Source organism: Microplitis mediator, chromosome 5, assembly GCF_029852145.1.
Source record: "Microplitis mediator isolate UGA2020A chromosome 5, iyMicMedi2.1, whole genome shotgun sequence".
Lineage (NCBI taxonomy): Eukaryota > Metazoa > Arthropoda > Insecta > Hymenoptera > Braconidae > Microplitis > Microplitis mediator.
The window spans coordinates 264,536-280,701 of record NC_079973.1 but is presented as its reverse complement, the minus strand read 5'-3'; the positions used below and the strand labels follow the sequence as shown (position 1 = coordinate 280,701).

General features: G+C 30.1%; 2 protein-coding genes across 5 annotated transcripts in view; both read right to left on the bottom strand.

The window, feature by feature from the left end:
- LOC130667986 (blood vessel epicardial substance-like) overlaps nucleotides 1-15,726 on the bottom strand; it is a 32,840-nt gene extending 17,114 nt beyond the window's left edge. For 2 of the 3 annotated variants that reach the window (XR_008989940.1, XM_057469946.1), the window contains exon 1: nucleotides 14,507-15,719. The gene's annotated coding sequence lies outside the window, so the exon portion shown is untranslated. Of the gene's footprint in view, nucleotides 1-14,506 lie in introns of all 3 variants that reach the window. The other variant, XM_057469947.1, reaches the window with a different exon arrangement.
- On the bottom strand, nucleotides 8,454-10,389 carry LOC130667988 (uncharacterized). Of its 2 annotated transcripts, XM_057469952.1 has the most exons (3): nucleotides 9,339-10,389; nucleotides 9,046-9,256; nucleotides 8,454-8,681 (listed from the first exon to the last, which is right to left on the bottom strand). In XM_057469952.1, the coding sequence occupies exons 1-3, from the start codon at nucleotides 9,358-9,360 to the stop codon at nucleotides 8,678-8,680; spliced, it is 237 nt and encodes a 78-aa protein (XP_057325935.1). In that variant the 5' UTR covers nucleotides 9,361-10,389; the 3' UTR covers nucleotides 8,454-8,677. The 2 variants fall into 2 exon arrangements, with proteins under 2 accessions (XP_057325935.1, XP_057325934.1); XM_057469951.1 differs by having other exon boundaries at nucleotides 9,046-10,389.
- Nucleotides 15,727-16,166: the final 440 nt, after the last annotated feature.

Below are 16,166 nucleotides of genomic sequence, written 5' to 3'. Positions count from 1 at the left end.
CTTCCTATGAAGAGTGGCCCGTACCTTAGCTCCTGTTGGGAATAATCCAACACAATATAAACATTTTTTGTTCATTATGATGTCCTCTAGTAGAAAAGACCCCAAAAAATCCTGAGAAAAATTTATTTTTTGAGTTCAGAGCCATGTGAAGATTAGGTGGACATGGGTGGAGATGAGGCTATCTATGTCTTCCTATGAAGAGTGGCCTGTAACTTTGCTCCTGTTGGGAATAATCCAACACAATATAAACGTTTTTTGTTTATTATGATGTCCTTTAGTAGGAGGAACCATGATAAGTCCTGAGAAAAATTTATTTTTTGAGGTCAGAGCCATGTGAAGATTAGGTGGAGATGGGTGGAGATGAGGCTATCTATGTCTTCCTATGAAGAGTGGCCTGTAACTTTGCTCCTGTTGGGAATAATCCAACACAATATAAACGTTTTTTGTTTATTATGATGTCCTTTAGTAGGAGGAACCATGATAAGTCCCCAGAAAAATTTATTTTTTTAGTTCAGACCCATATCAGGATGAATTAGGATAAATTAAGATAAATGAGGATGTGGCTGTTTATGATTTCCTATGAAGAGTGGCCTGTAACTTTGCTCCTGTTGGGAATAACTCATCACAGTACAAACGTTTTTTGTTCATTATGATGTCCTCAAGTTATTATGACGTTTCGAGGTTCTAGGAAGCTAACAAGCGTACTCTATATTCATGAAATGAGTATATTTTAATGTTTGTAGTAAACGGAATATTTATTTGTTGTTATATATATCAACTGAATGGTCATAAAGTAACACGTAAGTTGGAACAATAGCTGCGCATTATGTAGTCAGCATAATAGATAGATGTTACATAGTAGAACAATTTAGCGTACACTTTAACAGTCGACATCTATTTTATGGCTGATTAGCAGGTCGGCCAAACTCGTTTGTTTGCTATTCCTCATCTATTATAAGATAACTAAGCCCGGCATCCATTCACTTAACTTATCACAATTGTTGTTGTCAGCAGTTTGATAACAGTGTTATTATACAGTTTAATTATTTATCTTAACAGTTAATTTTTTTTACTTTCTTATGTATATATAACTTTATAACTGAGTAAAAATCATAATTAAGCAAAGTTTCGTTATGATAACACTGATAGTTGGTGAGGGAAAAAAATTTCTTTGTAAAAGTATGAAGAAAACATAAATATTTGTTCCTAAGTACCCTATATATATGCATTAAACAGGAGACGTTATGGGTAGCAATTTATATAGATATATTTAGTTATAATTTAATAATATATTTCAGCATAAACAGAATAACATTAAAATTTCTATCAAGTAATACACTTGAGAAAACAAACTTTGGTCTAGTTTATAAAATTTAATGAATATTTATTAGCATAATTTATTGTTGTAAATCAGGTATAAGTAAAATTTATAATTAATAAGAGGATAGAATAATAATTTTTGATTATTTAAACAAAATTAAACATCATATTACGAGAAGAGAATGCATATATGGAGATAGCTTGGTTGAATTTACTGCGTTACCTACTCGAGACCGTAAAAAGTAAGAAAAAACTCATATTTCCATGTATGTATGATATTTTATCATATACATATATATTTTAATATAGCTGCTGCTCAGTATTATTTATTGCATCATAAAATAAAACATATACGCAGATATTATAAATACAAATGGTGATGGTTGGTACAGGCAATGAGGATTTATAGTTCCCTCCATACTTGGGTGGGTATAAAATTTGAGCGCTGGATGGAAAAAGCATTAAATTAATGTGAGAACAAAGAAAATGGTGATATTATGATTGAAGCGCACTTGAGCTCTTCCTTCCAAGTAAAATAAAATTTTCAATTACCATCATTGTGTAATAATACAAAAGAATATTTTAAGTAGAGGAGAAAAAGAATAAGAATATTTATCGATAAAAATAGTTTTAGTAGTTTCTTATAGTTAAAACTTGAAACCGTATCCGAAAAGTTTGTATTATATAAGTTCGCATAACGTTACACGCTATCATCAAAACTTGAAGCTTTCATAACTTGTATATAAATTTTATACTGGTGTTTTTACATTCCACATGCTTGGAATCTCACGTGATGCTATAGTTTTTCATAAAAACTTACATTGGATTTCTACCAATATTTAATAATACCCCCAATGATAAAATATAAATTTATTACTTTTCAAAAGTATTTAGATTTTTTTTCATATTCTACAGTCAGGGTTAAATCGTACGTATATTTTATGATGTTAAATAATAACAATAATAATAATTATTATTATTATGCAGGATCGTATCATAAATTATTTTCCACGAGGGGGGGGGGGGTTAGCTTATCGATTGATTTTAGGTAAAGCAACCAAATACAATCAAACTCCATTATTATTATTAAGAGTTATTTAAATGATAAATAAAATATTTACAGTAAACATGGAATAAAAATATATTTTTTTTAATAGATGATAATAATAATAATAATAATGGCATGTACATGATAAAATAGAAGGTTTTTTCTCTAGCTGATTTTTAGTAAACGTTGAATGTGGGTCGAATTTATTGTCCAAGTTGTCACACGAATATCGATGTGGGGATCAAATACCACAACGTGACTTGGATACACATTTTTTGTTCATGTCTTTCAATTTACATCTGAATTTCAGTATCCTTATTTTAACCATAAAAATAGTGCGAAGAATTATAATAATAAAAACATCAAATTAATTTCAAGCGGACAATTAAAAGAAAAAGTTAAAAGTAAAACTCAATAATTGAATATCATATAATTGCTGTTTTACACCACAAAAATTTATCTTAATTATTAATTTTTACTCTGATATTTTCCGTCCGGCGCTTCGCGAATGGCTTTTATACAGTCAGGGGAAAAAAAAAACTTTTTAACGAGGTATCATACTCGCGCATACTTGATAAAGTTTTAAGCGCTGGAATTAAGAAAGTAACGAAAAAATAAGGTGTTGCATAGTTATATAAAAGTTTTTAATTTTTTTTCATTCCTTCAGAGATAAATCTCATTTTAAGAATACTTTTTATTTTAACAACTTTAGCTAAACTTGTATTAATAATTATTAAAATATTTACTGCTCCAAAATAAACTCGAAGAATTTACAAACTTTTGTTTAAATTCTTATGATAAATTTATTAATTTAATAATTAAGGAATAAAAATGACAGTACCGTAACAAAGTTGTAGATGAGGGGGCTGGTGACGAGAAGAATAAAGTGCAATATGGCATCATCATCATCGTCGTCACCATAAGCACCCTCACGCACGACAACCTCGAGTGGCAACAAGTGTCCGTAGCTTCCAGTCGCAAGTGCAAGTGCAACTAGACACGTCATTTGCTTCCCAACGATTTTACGCATCGCTTATTAATTAATTAATACCAACAACAGCAATGTTTCGAATTTTCATTTTTCATAATGGAAAAAAAAAAAAAATGCGTTTACTGTTTTATTGACAATGAAAAAAATATCAAGTGAAATAAACTTCCCTTTGTTGTGACATGTATTTTATAATTGTCATTGTCTATTTAACCTCATTTTTATATTATGTGTAGCAGGTGTATATTTACAAAACCTTACTCAGCTACACGAGCTACATCACCGCACATCAATAGTTATCAGGTTATTATACAATGTCAAGCGATGGATTTATTATTATAATTATAGGCTTGTTATTTGTCCAAAAAGGGTATTGTATAACACGTCCACCTGGACATACAAGAAAGTCCATGGCAACAGGGACCATATCGCCTACGGCACTTGTCCATGCGTACATGACGAGCTACTGTTAATATGTATATGATCGTAAATATATATAGAGCAGCAGCCCTATATGGCAGAGTCAATACCGACGTTAGTTATTAATCACACACGGACAAGGAAACCATCATCTAAAACCTGTCATTGTACCATAATATGTCGAGTCATTAGGGTGCTGAATTGGATTCAACTGCTGTATGACAGGTTGATAAATTTATATTGTTAGTCTGCTCTATTAATAATGATGGCGCATTGTCAACGACTTTAATTTATTAATAATCAATGTTATCACAAATAATATTTATTTTCATCGCTCACACACTATACAAATAGGGGAGGGTGGGGCAAAGTGGGCCCCGTAAGCTAGAAATGGGATTATCTTTACTTTTTTTTACTCGTTACACTACTTTATAGGCCCTTGTTTGTTATTTAACATTGATAAGCTGTGTCCATTAAAATTGAAAAATCGAAAATTAGGGGCAAAGTGGGCCCCCATCTAAAAAAATTGTGTGAGACAAATTTATTGCTCGTTTTACTTTTTTTAAATTCTTCACTTTAAAAATGTTATGAATAAGCTGCGTTCATAATAAATTACGAATTTTAAAATATGGGGCAAAGTGGGCAAAAATGAGTAAGACATAAATAAGCTAATAAGTAATAAATGAATAGTCGTAAAAAAGTAAAGGTGACTTATTATGAGCCTCGTTCATAGAAAATTTCAGGGTGCTCACTTTGCTCTCAAATTTTAGAGGGGCCCACTTTGCCCCAAAATTTTTGAGGCTTTCTAAATTTTAGGGGGGCCTACTTTGCCCCAAGGGGCCCATTTTGCCCCACCCTCCTCTATATTTAAAAATTTTATTACAACCAGCTCTTATAATTGGAAATCTTTTGATAAATTATTAAATTTATAGTTAGTGACTTTAAACAGTGAACCAGTTCCTAATGGACCAGTCTTAAGTGGACGCTAATGGAGGCTTTTATCTGTTTTACTTTTTGGTATATTTATATATAAATATTCTATAACTAAGAGAGATTTCATAAAAATGAATAAAAGAGTAATATTTTAAAAATAAAAAAAAAATAAAAACTAATTAACTAATTTAAATTAGCTTGTTACTTATAAGTTTAATCTCATGACATTGAAGCTAAATAACATTCTCACGCGATATATGTGGGACTAGTGTATATATGGGCAGCCTTCACCAGTCCGACTTTAAATTGGCCTCGACTACTTGAGGATCACCTTTTAAATCATTATTATTATTATTATTATTATCAGTATCTCGACATCCTACCACGAGAAAATATATAGACGATACAATCATTTCACCTGATGATATCCGATTAAATATTTAACCCAGCCGACACATGAATCGATTAATAGTGTACGTCCAGTAAACGAGTTTATAAATACTCACATATATTTATATAACGGACCTTCCGTGATATTAACATCTTTAATTAAAAAATTAGCGAAATTAGGGATGAATCAATAAAAGTAAATGATAATAAAAAAAGTAATCGTAATAGTAGTAGTACGAGTAATAAAATATGTTGTCTTAAAATACCGTGGATTGTAAATAAAAATGGGTTACAATGTTATAATAATATAGCGTAGTAAAAGTTATCCGGATGTCCGTTACGATTTGACTGCAAACGCGAATCCACATTCAGACGAGTACTCTAGTCATAAAGCTTTAAGTTTACTATGATGTATTTTATTGTATATATATGTGTATGCATGTAGTTTACTAGGATGGGATAAGAGGGTCGAAAAGAGTAAAAATAGTAATGTTAAAAAAATGTTAAAAATAGTGGTCGTAAAATCGTCGAGACGTGATCGTGGCGAGAATTATTAATGTCTTTTTGTCCGACAACTCGGTGTCCTATTCGTTACTTTATATCCTTTTCAAACGGAAATTACAAACGTGACGCCGCTGTCTAGTTTACCGCTCTAGCGCCACTACACTTACACCTACACCTACACCTACCCTTAAACTATTTTATTCTTCTAACTTGCGTTCCACTCATTTTGGGTCATTTAGTGCCGCTGCAAAAAAAATTATCTAGGTTATTTATGTGGGTATCGTATAATCAGGGGTCATATATTATTGATAATTTATTATTTACTTTCAATAAATTAACAACTGATTATATTATTCCGATATAACCAATGACCATACTCAACTTATATACGAGGAATTTACTCTACAACTTATTATGTTAATAATAAAACTCAATTTAATGAATACTAAAATCAGGAATAACCCAAAATATTTTTGCTCAGTCGAAATAAATTTAAATCTTTTATTGATAGCTGATTAAATCCTTACTTGATTTATTACCTTTCACATTCTTCACTAAAAAAAATTTATTTTATTTGAAATGGTGGTATGAATGTGAAGGTATTAACTAAAAATTCCTTCTGAACTATAAATCTAGATAAAAATTTAATTTTTTTTTCTCAGATAAATTTATAAAAATAATAGAAATGTAGGTAAATGCAATATAATTTATAAATTCAAAGTGAGTAAATATTTAAATCCGTTGTAATTTTAATTTTAAATCAATTAAATACACAATGGACTATAAAATGATTATTTTCCAATCAGACTAATTTTATCTGTTATCTTATATACATAAACAAATCAATCATTCAATTAGTCGGTCGTATCAAATAGCAACGAAAGATATTTATACAAATTACAAAAAAATTAATAACGTCATCGCAAATTCGAATTATTATTATTTTTAATCCTTAAAAAAAAAACCTAAAAATAATCTATTGTTAAATTTTACCGTCCGCACTATTAATTCAGTGGAATAAAAAATAAAAAAAATCGGTCACGTGTATTAGAGATCCATTGTCTGTTTGAGTTGAATTTTTCAGTCTATTTAGCTGGCATTCAGGCCCAGTAATTTTCAACACAGGTACGTACGTATATATATGAATGCATATAGGGTTGAGTGGAAGACAAAACAGCAGCAGCAGTAGCAGTAGCAGTAGCAGTAGTAATAGAAGCAGAGAGGCAAAGTTTAACGAGCATCGAAAGTGGCGCGAGCGCTCTACGAACGAGGGTATCGACCCTTGTCTTCTCTCTTATTCCATATATTTCAAACTCTTTGTCTCTTAAGCCACGTCTATCTTTATTTAGTTTTTTTTTCTCAAACTTTATTTTTCTCACTTTAAATTTTTCTACTTCTTGGTTTTCATTTTCATTTTATTTTTGAACGCTCCGTCTCTTTTACCCTTTAAATCCTATTCTCTTTTAACAATTCTTTATCCTATTCACATTAGCAAATCCAAAAACTTTTGATCCTTTTCCGGTGGCATTCTCATGACGGTAAAACTGCGAGAAGCCACGCAATTGACGTTAAATCCAACTCTCTCGTTCACTTGATCTATCAAACAATCCATCCAATTTCCTGCACCCAACTCTCAACTTACTGCACTAACTCACTCATTTCTTCATCTATATAGATAATAGATAAAGCTTCTCAAACTATCTGACCCAGGTGCATCTAACTGCTGGTGACATGTTCAACACTTTTAGAACACGTGTTACATCTCAAAGTTTATATATAAAATAACCATTTACTTAAATTACTTGAATTCATTGATTTATTTATTTCCTCGAACTATTTACTTACTTTTTTATAGCTTTTGAGAATAGATAAATTTTTATTTTTTTTTATTTTGTTAGTTAACTTGAGATAAAAATAAATTACTAAAAAAACTATCACGTAGAGTCTGATGGAAGTGATTTAAAGTAACAAGTTTCATGAAGAGAAAGTACGAGTCCAATAAGTACAAAGAATAGAAAATACGAGGGGGATTGTAAGGGTTTTTTTTTTTGCAGTTGGATTATTTGTCCACTTTGAAGAAATCCACCAGGAGGTTTGTATACCGAATAAGAATAAATGTCTTTTAAATTGCAATGGCGTCTGCGCAAACTTTTTCACTCTCGATTACAATTTTCAATGAGGAAAATCTTGTATTTATAAATGAGAATATGATGTATATGTATATATACTAAGTAAGTAACACTTGTAGATCATGGATATTTAAATTTATTATATAAAAAAGTTTTTGAATTATTATTTAACCGAGTAAATAAATAATTAAAACTTTAAACACTCATATGAATAATTTTTACAGCCGAAAAAATTCAAATAACCTACGAAAGTTTTATAATCAAAAGTTGTCATTAAATTGCATATGTAAAATTTTTCAGGAAAAATTTTCAGTAGCATACGTTGAGATAGTTAAAAATTAACTCATACCTCAAAGAGACGTAATTAGAAAAAAATATGAAATTATTAATTTAAAAGCACAAAGCCAACACTTTTAATGAGTACTCATTAAAACGAAAATTTTTTTTATTCCTACTAAAATAAGTTAAAAATCGGAATAATTAAATTTGAAATTACAAAGCTCATTCATACATGGTACTGATGATTTTTAATTAGTAATTTACATATTTAAGTAATTAATATAATAGCAGCATGTAATCTAATCCCGTAGTGGGATCGTCAATGTCGTTGTTGTTAACAACTCGGATCGTCATCAGACAAATAGATATTTTCTATTTTAAATCTGATCCTCCGATTTAACTTTATATTTAAACAATTATTGTTTTTTATTAAGGGGTTAGGGGTACTCAGAGGCCTGAAAAAATGATGATTTTCAATAATTTTTTTTTTGTAGTTAATTACTTTATTTGACAAAAATAAAAACATAGCTTTATTAGAACACGTTTCGATTTGACTTCACGAAAATTTCAAAAAAAAAAATTAATAATTCAAAAAGTTATCGCTGTTTTTGTAGAGCCCGTTCCTCCCGAAGTCCTTTGCGGTGATCATCATAAGTCCTTGGAGATTCATCTAAAATCAATCGGACAAGAAAAATTAGTTTTATTAATAGATAATCTTGTGCCTGATCGAAGCTTTTTTTTTTTTTTTCGAAATTAACAAAATGGCGGCCTCAGGAAATTTTTTTCAAATTTTCGCGAAAAAAACCGACAGTTTATTGTTAAAAAAAAATCGAAATTTTTGAAAAAAAAAAAAATCCTTCGATCAGGCACGAGTTTTTAATGTATTTCAAAAGTACAATAAATTTTATTGAAATCTACCGAGCAGTTTTTAAGTTACAGTGATCACCAGTTCAGAAAACATAGTTTTGAGAAAAACGCATTTAAAGTTTTGCTATGGATTTATGTCGAATTATAAGAATTATTTAATAACTTACACTGAGTCATCTATTCCTGGACCATATAATAGCTCTTCAGCCGTCATAGCAGCTTCCAAAATATCGATTTGCTGGTGCCTACGTTGCAATCGACCTTCTCGGGCGTTATCATTAGCGCGCTTATCTGCTACTTTGATACGTGCAGCATCCATTCTTTCTGCATACCGATGAGAATTAGGCCCACAATTAAGTCCTAGTGTATTCATCAAGACTAATAATGAATTTATACCCTCATTAAATATACACATAGCAACGTATGCAGCTATTTGTACGATAGTAAAACTAGTATTTACCGTTTTTGGGCATATTTTCCATACTAGTTGGTTAAAGCTTTCATTATTATTCTGATTGAATCCACCTACACATCTTGAAAGTAAATTTTCATTACTAAGATCTTCGTATATAGGCTTGATAGCTTTTAAAACATCAGAAGGTAAGGGAGAATAATCGTGAGAATAGGTATCAAGCTCTCCTCTTGCTTCAGCGCGCTGGTAAGAGCACCAAGATTCTTCGCCTTTTGGACACATATCATGATTCGGTTTTTCATCACTCGAGCCGTAGTGATAAAAGGTTGCCATTATAGCAGATTTCATATTTTCAACAGGAAGGAATATATTCATTTCCACAGTTATTACATGCAACTACAATTTTGAATCCCAGCCCACGTGTACTTGCTGTTTGAAACACTACATTTCCATCACATTTTTTACATTTTATAAGAGCAGAAATTGCAGTGAATACCTGAATAAAATTTATTATTCGAAATTCAGTACTGCTGTCTTCAGGTACATCATCTTCAGTGTTTTGTTTTAATTTTTTAGAAGATGTACTCTGAATACTTTCATCACGTTCGGCTGTTTTCGGATTAAAAACATTCTTTCTTTTGACTGAACGCGACTTATTAATTTTTTCAGAACTCCGAAGTTCTCTTGAAACCTTTCTAGAATCACGTCCCATGGTTAATAATTTAATTCACTTGAGAAATAATTTATCACAAAACTATCGACTGATCAGTGCAACGACTACAGGTATACTGGCAACCAAAAATTATTTTTCAGTTCTTGTACTACCTACAAATTGTGAATATATATATATATATATATATATATATATATATATATATAATTATACATACATTAAAATGGGGAGATATTCATGACAATGAAACCCGAAAGGTCGGTTGCTTGCAGCTGTTTCTAGCTACCTGCTCTCGAATGCCACGTAGCACCCGAGCGTCCTTTGGTCATTGTTAAATAACTCGAAAAGAATTTGTCGGATTCACTTCAAATTTTCACACAATATTTTTAAAATATTATACTTTAAGAAAATGCAAAAAAAAAAAAATCGATTTTTTGAAAATTCTGACTACCCCTAACCCCTTAAATACGTAAATGACAAAAGAGTGGAATTGTCAACTCTAATTTTAAAAATAAATTGACATGACATTTAAATGAGTAAACGGCTTTTATGTGTTTTTGTTTTCGTTTAGTTTGTTGTCATAATTGTTTGTAAGTAATTAATAATAATGTGCGTCAAACTAAAAAAACATGTTTAATTGACAAAACGAGACTGTTGATATAAAATGACGTCAGTTAGTTTTATTTCCCATATAAAATTAAAATGTTTTTTTCGCATATATATAAATACAAAGAAATGGTACACAGAAAAAAATAATATCTTGGCGCAAGAAATTTTTTGTATTATAAATTGAAAACAAAAATTTTCTTGAGACAAGAAAAATTTTCTCGGTTCAAAAAATTTTTTCTTGCTCTAAAAAAATTTATTCTCGCTCCAAGAAATTTTAGTTTTCAATTTATAATTCAAAAAATTTCTTGAGGCAAGTAAAAATTTTTTTGGGACAAATAAAAATTTCTTGCACTAAGAAATCCTTTTTTTCTGTGTACGTATAAAAATAATAATAAATATAATGATATTTTGTGATGTATATATTTAAATTGAAAACAAAAGATATATATTTGAAGTTTAGTAGTTATTTTTATATACAATGGAGGTAAACAAAGAACCGTCATTATTGGAAAAATTTTACCTCAAGTGTTTTTGAGCCTTCTTCAGCAGTAAATTGTATTTTTAAATATATATATATATATATTTTTTTTTTTTGTCAATCTACTTGTTAGAGTTGTCAGGATTTGATAGTATAGACAAAGTAATGAAAAATAGGCAACATGAAAATATAAAGAATATATATGAGAATAAAAAAAAGTAACAAGTAGTGCAGAATAAATGTTTCCCTTTGTGAGAGTGCTTGTAAAATTTCTTAACATTTTCTTGTCTGCTACATATTTTTACTTCAAAGTAAAGAATGTTTTAAGATTACTTTGAAAATTTTCTTGACAACAAAAATAAAACAAAAATAATAATTTTTTTTTTTTTTATATCATAATAGTAACCTTAAGCTTGTTTATGCTTTTCATATTATTTTTATCTTTTAGTCACGAAAGAGCAACAGGTTCAAGTTTTAAGTATCGTGATTACAAATGACAATTATATTTTTTTTATTAAATAATTTTATTGGGTCATATATTATAATTATTTATTAATAATAAAATAATGACGGTAATAATAGTTTAGTTTATGTGATTTGTATGAATGGCCATAATTGATGTATTTTTAAGTGTGGACTTGTCGTGTTTTCATGTAATTAGCAAATAACGTAGTGCAAGCACCAGATGTATACGAATGATGGACCTAGGGTAATATAGCATAATATTGCATGCACTCGTCTGAATAAAATTAACGCATGACCGCGTGTGTGGACTTCTAGGACACAATCCTTTACCTTTGTGGGTCACACAAGGTTACGTTATCAGCAAGTCAAAAGTTAAAGGTGAAAAAATAAATCTTATGGATTTTAATTGAGATATATCAAATATATATATATAAATTACATTATATTTTATCATTCCCTGTTCATCTGATGATAGAAAATATTGTATAATTTTTTGCCGCAATATCACTTTTTTTTTTATCAAAATATCGGTTTAATCGACAGAAAAAAATCTATACAGTTATAAAAGCTCCATTCAATAGACTAATGTAAAAGCCTTTCAATCTATCAGTATAAATGTCCATGTCATATATACAAGAGTGTATCCGTAATAAATCCGTGGTACTACAAGTTAGATAAAAATAAAAAATGTATTATATTTGACAACATATTTGTTGAATTATAAAAATCAATAATCAATAATCAAATACGTTAAATATTAATAAGTACACGGAAAGAAAATTATGGGAAGTTTTGCTATGCATTATGGAAATGGTTCCCATAATGGTATGGGAATAGTACCTATACTACTATAGGGATGGTTACTATATATTATGGGAACCATTCCCATAATAGTATGAGAATAGTTCCCATACCATTATGGGAACTATTCCCATAATGTTATGGGAACCATCCCTATAATATCATAAAATTTTTTTTTTGCACAATAGTGTAGAAATTTCCCAAAATTTGAATTTTCTTGAATGTTTTGTGCTGACAAAAAATTCTTGTTAAAAATTTTAATGTTTTTTTGCCAAATACGATTTTTTTTTTCAATGTTTGAATTTTTGTTTTTATGTTTAATAATATTTCTGTGTATTGTAGAAGTGAGTACCACACTTCTTTAAATTAATTTTTTCATGATAATATGGGAACCATTCCCATAATGTTATAGGAATGGTTCCTATAATAGTATGGGAACTATTCCCATAATATTATGGGAATCGTTCCCATACTATTATAGGAACCATTCCCATAATTTATAGAAATGATTCCCATAATATTATAGAAAGTATTCCTATAAATTATAGGAACCATTCCTATAATTATAGGAATCATTCCTATAGTGTTATGGGTATCATTCCCATAATTATAGGAACTATTCCTATAATTATGGGAAACATTCCTATAATTATAGGAACCGCTCCCATAATTCATGGTCGTAATTCCTATGATGGTATAGGAAAAAATTTCACAAAATTATGGGAACCGCTGCCATAATTTTCTTTCCGTGTATAGAGAAATCCTAGACAAATCCTAAACCAAGGACGCGGTATTTTAAGTATAAATTTTTTTTCCTTCACTTTTATGTGCTAGCATTAGAAGACTGCTCTGAGAATCCTACTCTCTTAAAGTGAACTTTTAGTCACTGATTGAACCAGTGAATTTCACTGTTTCATTGTAAGAAAGTAAATTTGATTAATCATTTAAAATATAAATAATGTAGATCAATAATAACAATAATATGCTGCAAGTCAATAAGTGGACAACGACCCTTTTATAGTATCCGAATAAACAGTAAATCAACAATGAAGCCACTTGCGTACCCTAACAAGCAGAATCGAGTATGCTCATTGTTGTCTCTATGACATACAGACACACACACTTGTACAATTTACATAAATATACTTGTACATTTACTTTTGAGCATCAGTTGTTACAATACATAGCTATTGTAAGCATCTTACACTCAATCATTAATCTCTATTCAGACTACCTGTACTTTATTGTTAAAAAAAAGTTTTTTTTAATCTTTCATCTGCATGTTACATCGTGTTCGCTTTAGTCGATTCAACAATTTTTAATCCCATTTTTTTTTATTAGACACAATTTTTGACGTATAAAAACCATTTGAAATGCCGTCGAGTATTATATGCTATAAAATAAAAAATAGAATGGGTAAAAAAGTAAAAAAAAAATCACTAGACGATAAATTAATTACGATTGGGAGATGCATTTCAAATGAATATTTTTTTAATTATTTCAGTGCATCAATTGACATTTTCCCAGTATTCCTGTACTTGGGTAATGCTGTAATTGGCTTAGCGCTGTACTCACTTTTTAGTATCTGTATAAAAGTTCTCGTTTCATTTTATATTTTTTTTTCTTCAAGTCATTTATAAAAAAAAAAAAAAAGGAATAGAAATATTTTCACAATATTCATTGTTCTGGAAATATGCTGAGCAATAGTGATTATTTTTATTTTGAAATTCTTTAAATTGAAAAAAAAATCAATAGTACAATTATTTTATGCAATCAATAATTCTTTCAATTAAAAATTTGATTAATAATTTTATTTATAGCTATGACAAAAAAAATTGTCAAGTTGCGCAAACAGTTTACTTATGTTAAAATTTAACAAAATTGTACGGTCGATAATTATTTATAACCTCATTATAATTCTATCAACGAAAAAAAAATTTATCTGGATTATAAAATATTAATAAATCACCGGAATATGTTATTTTAATGCCATAAGGGTTCTTAAACATTTATATTTCTCTTAATTTTTTTATCTTCCACAAATAACTACAACTCTCTCTCTCTCTCTCTCTCTCTCTTTAGTTCTCTCCAAATATCATAAAAATAAAAATGTCTTATAATAAAATATTAAACTTGCAATATTAAATTTAAAAGCCATAAAAACAAGTAATAAACCGTATTTGCTCTTACCCTGTATTTCAGGCGCAGCAACAAGGGTCTTCAGTGTCGATGGTACACTACAGATTCAAGTATCATAATAAAAAATGTTACAGTCAGTTATAATAACAGTAGCTAGAGTAATAGTAGTAGCAGTATTATTATTCTTTTAATGTATAACTAGTAGAAAATGCCCGTTTATACAAGACCAAGAGTTGGGTATGCAGTCAAATCAGTAGAAAATCCCAGGCGATGTAAGACTCAACTCATCAGAAAATTAAAATGGACTTGAGATTGAAATTTATCTGGAAATTGATGCATTGCATAAGTCTTGATGTGAATTTATCTCACCGCGTGATCGGATTTTCCCTCCGGTGTCCAACGTAAACTCAGACGTCCTCCAACACACTACTAAAATACCCAAATCACTCAATCTTATCTCACAGAAACCGGTCATGACTCGTACATCATTTTCACACACTCGAGTTTTTATATTTATATTTTTTTATTCTGTTTTGTTACCAGTGAAAAAATATAAAAGGTCTGTTGATGTGAGACGTAAATTTAAGAGGTGTCTGAAAGTCAGTTTGGGAAATTGTAAACATAAGCAGCAAATGGTGCAATAGTATCCAGCGAGTGGTTAAATTTTTAAGTAAAAACAGACAACAATGGTTGTTATCTGGTTTGTTAACCGACATCATTGTGACAGCGAGACATAGGATTATGTCAACTCATTCATATTCTCAAAGCTTATTCATCTTTCTCTGTTGTTCAGTGCCCTTTATCCCTCTTGGCACTTACTACCCACCAGTATAGCAGCAGTAAAAGCAGTAAAAGTTACAACAGCAGTAGCAGTAGCAATAGCAAAAGTATCAACACAACGATAACTTAAAAATCAAACACTCGATAGCTGGATCAGATGGAATCGAATCTTATTCGGAGGGTGATGGATATCTACCCCTGAAAGTTAAACACTTAAGTGGCTTGGCGTGTATATACAACCGTATCTTAACCGTACCAAGTCTGTAGTACTCTACTGTACTACTACTACTACTACTACCACCACTGGCATCATCATCAGCAGTATCACCACCACACCACCATATCACCACGACGGTGCAGGTGGTCTTGATCGAGTACTACCGAGGTACGACCCGTGCCGTTGTTAAAGTTAGACTAAGCCTCCCTTAGGAGCGAGCGCCACGCCCTCACGCTTTTAGATGGCACCACTGTACGTCTCTCAATAATATTCTCTCTTTCTCATATTTTCCGCACTGCTATTGTCATTATATACATCTATATATACGATAAAACCATCAGCTACTACCCTACTGCTCTCATCTCGACATTCTCAACTGATACTGAGGGGTGCCAAAAGTACCAAGAGACTTGAGATCCGAGTATTGTACCTAGACAGACAGAGGGCCAAAGAGAACCATAAAAATAAAGAAAAAAAAAAGAACAACAGAACCAAGAAAACGAAAGAAAAGGCAATGGGGATGAAAGACTAAAGCCGTTCAACGCCGTTTGGTTGTTATATCTCTACTGATTCCATCTACTCACGCGCACCATCGGCTTTTATTTTATTTTATTATTATTTTGTTTTTTTTTTTTATCATTTTTTTCGTATTTCATTTTACTCAGTCGGGCCATTTTACTTGGTTTATTACGGTTGAGTTACCACAACTAGGTG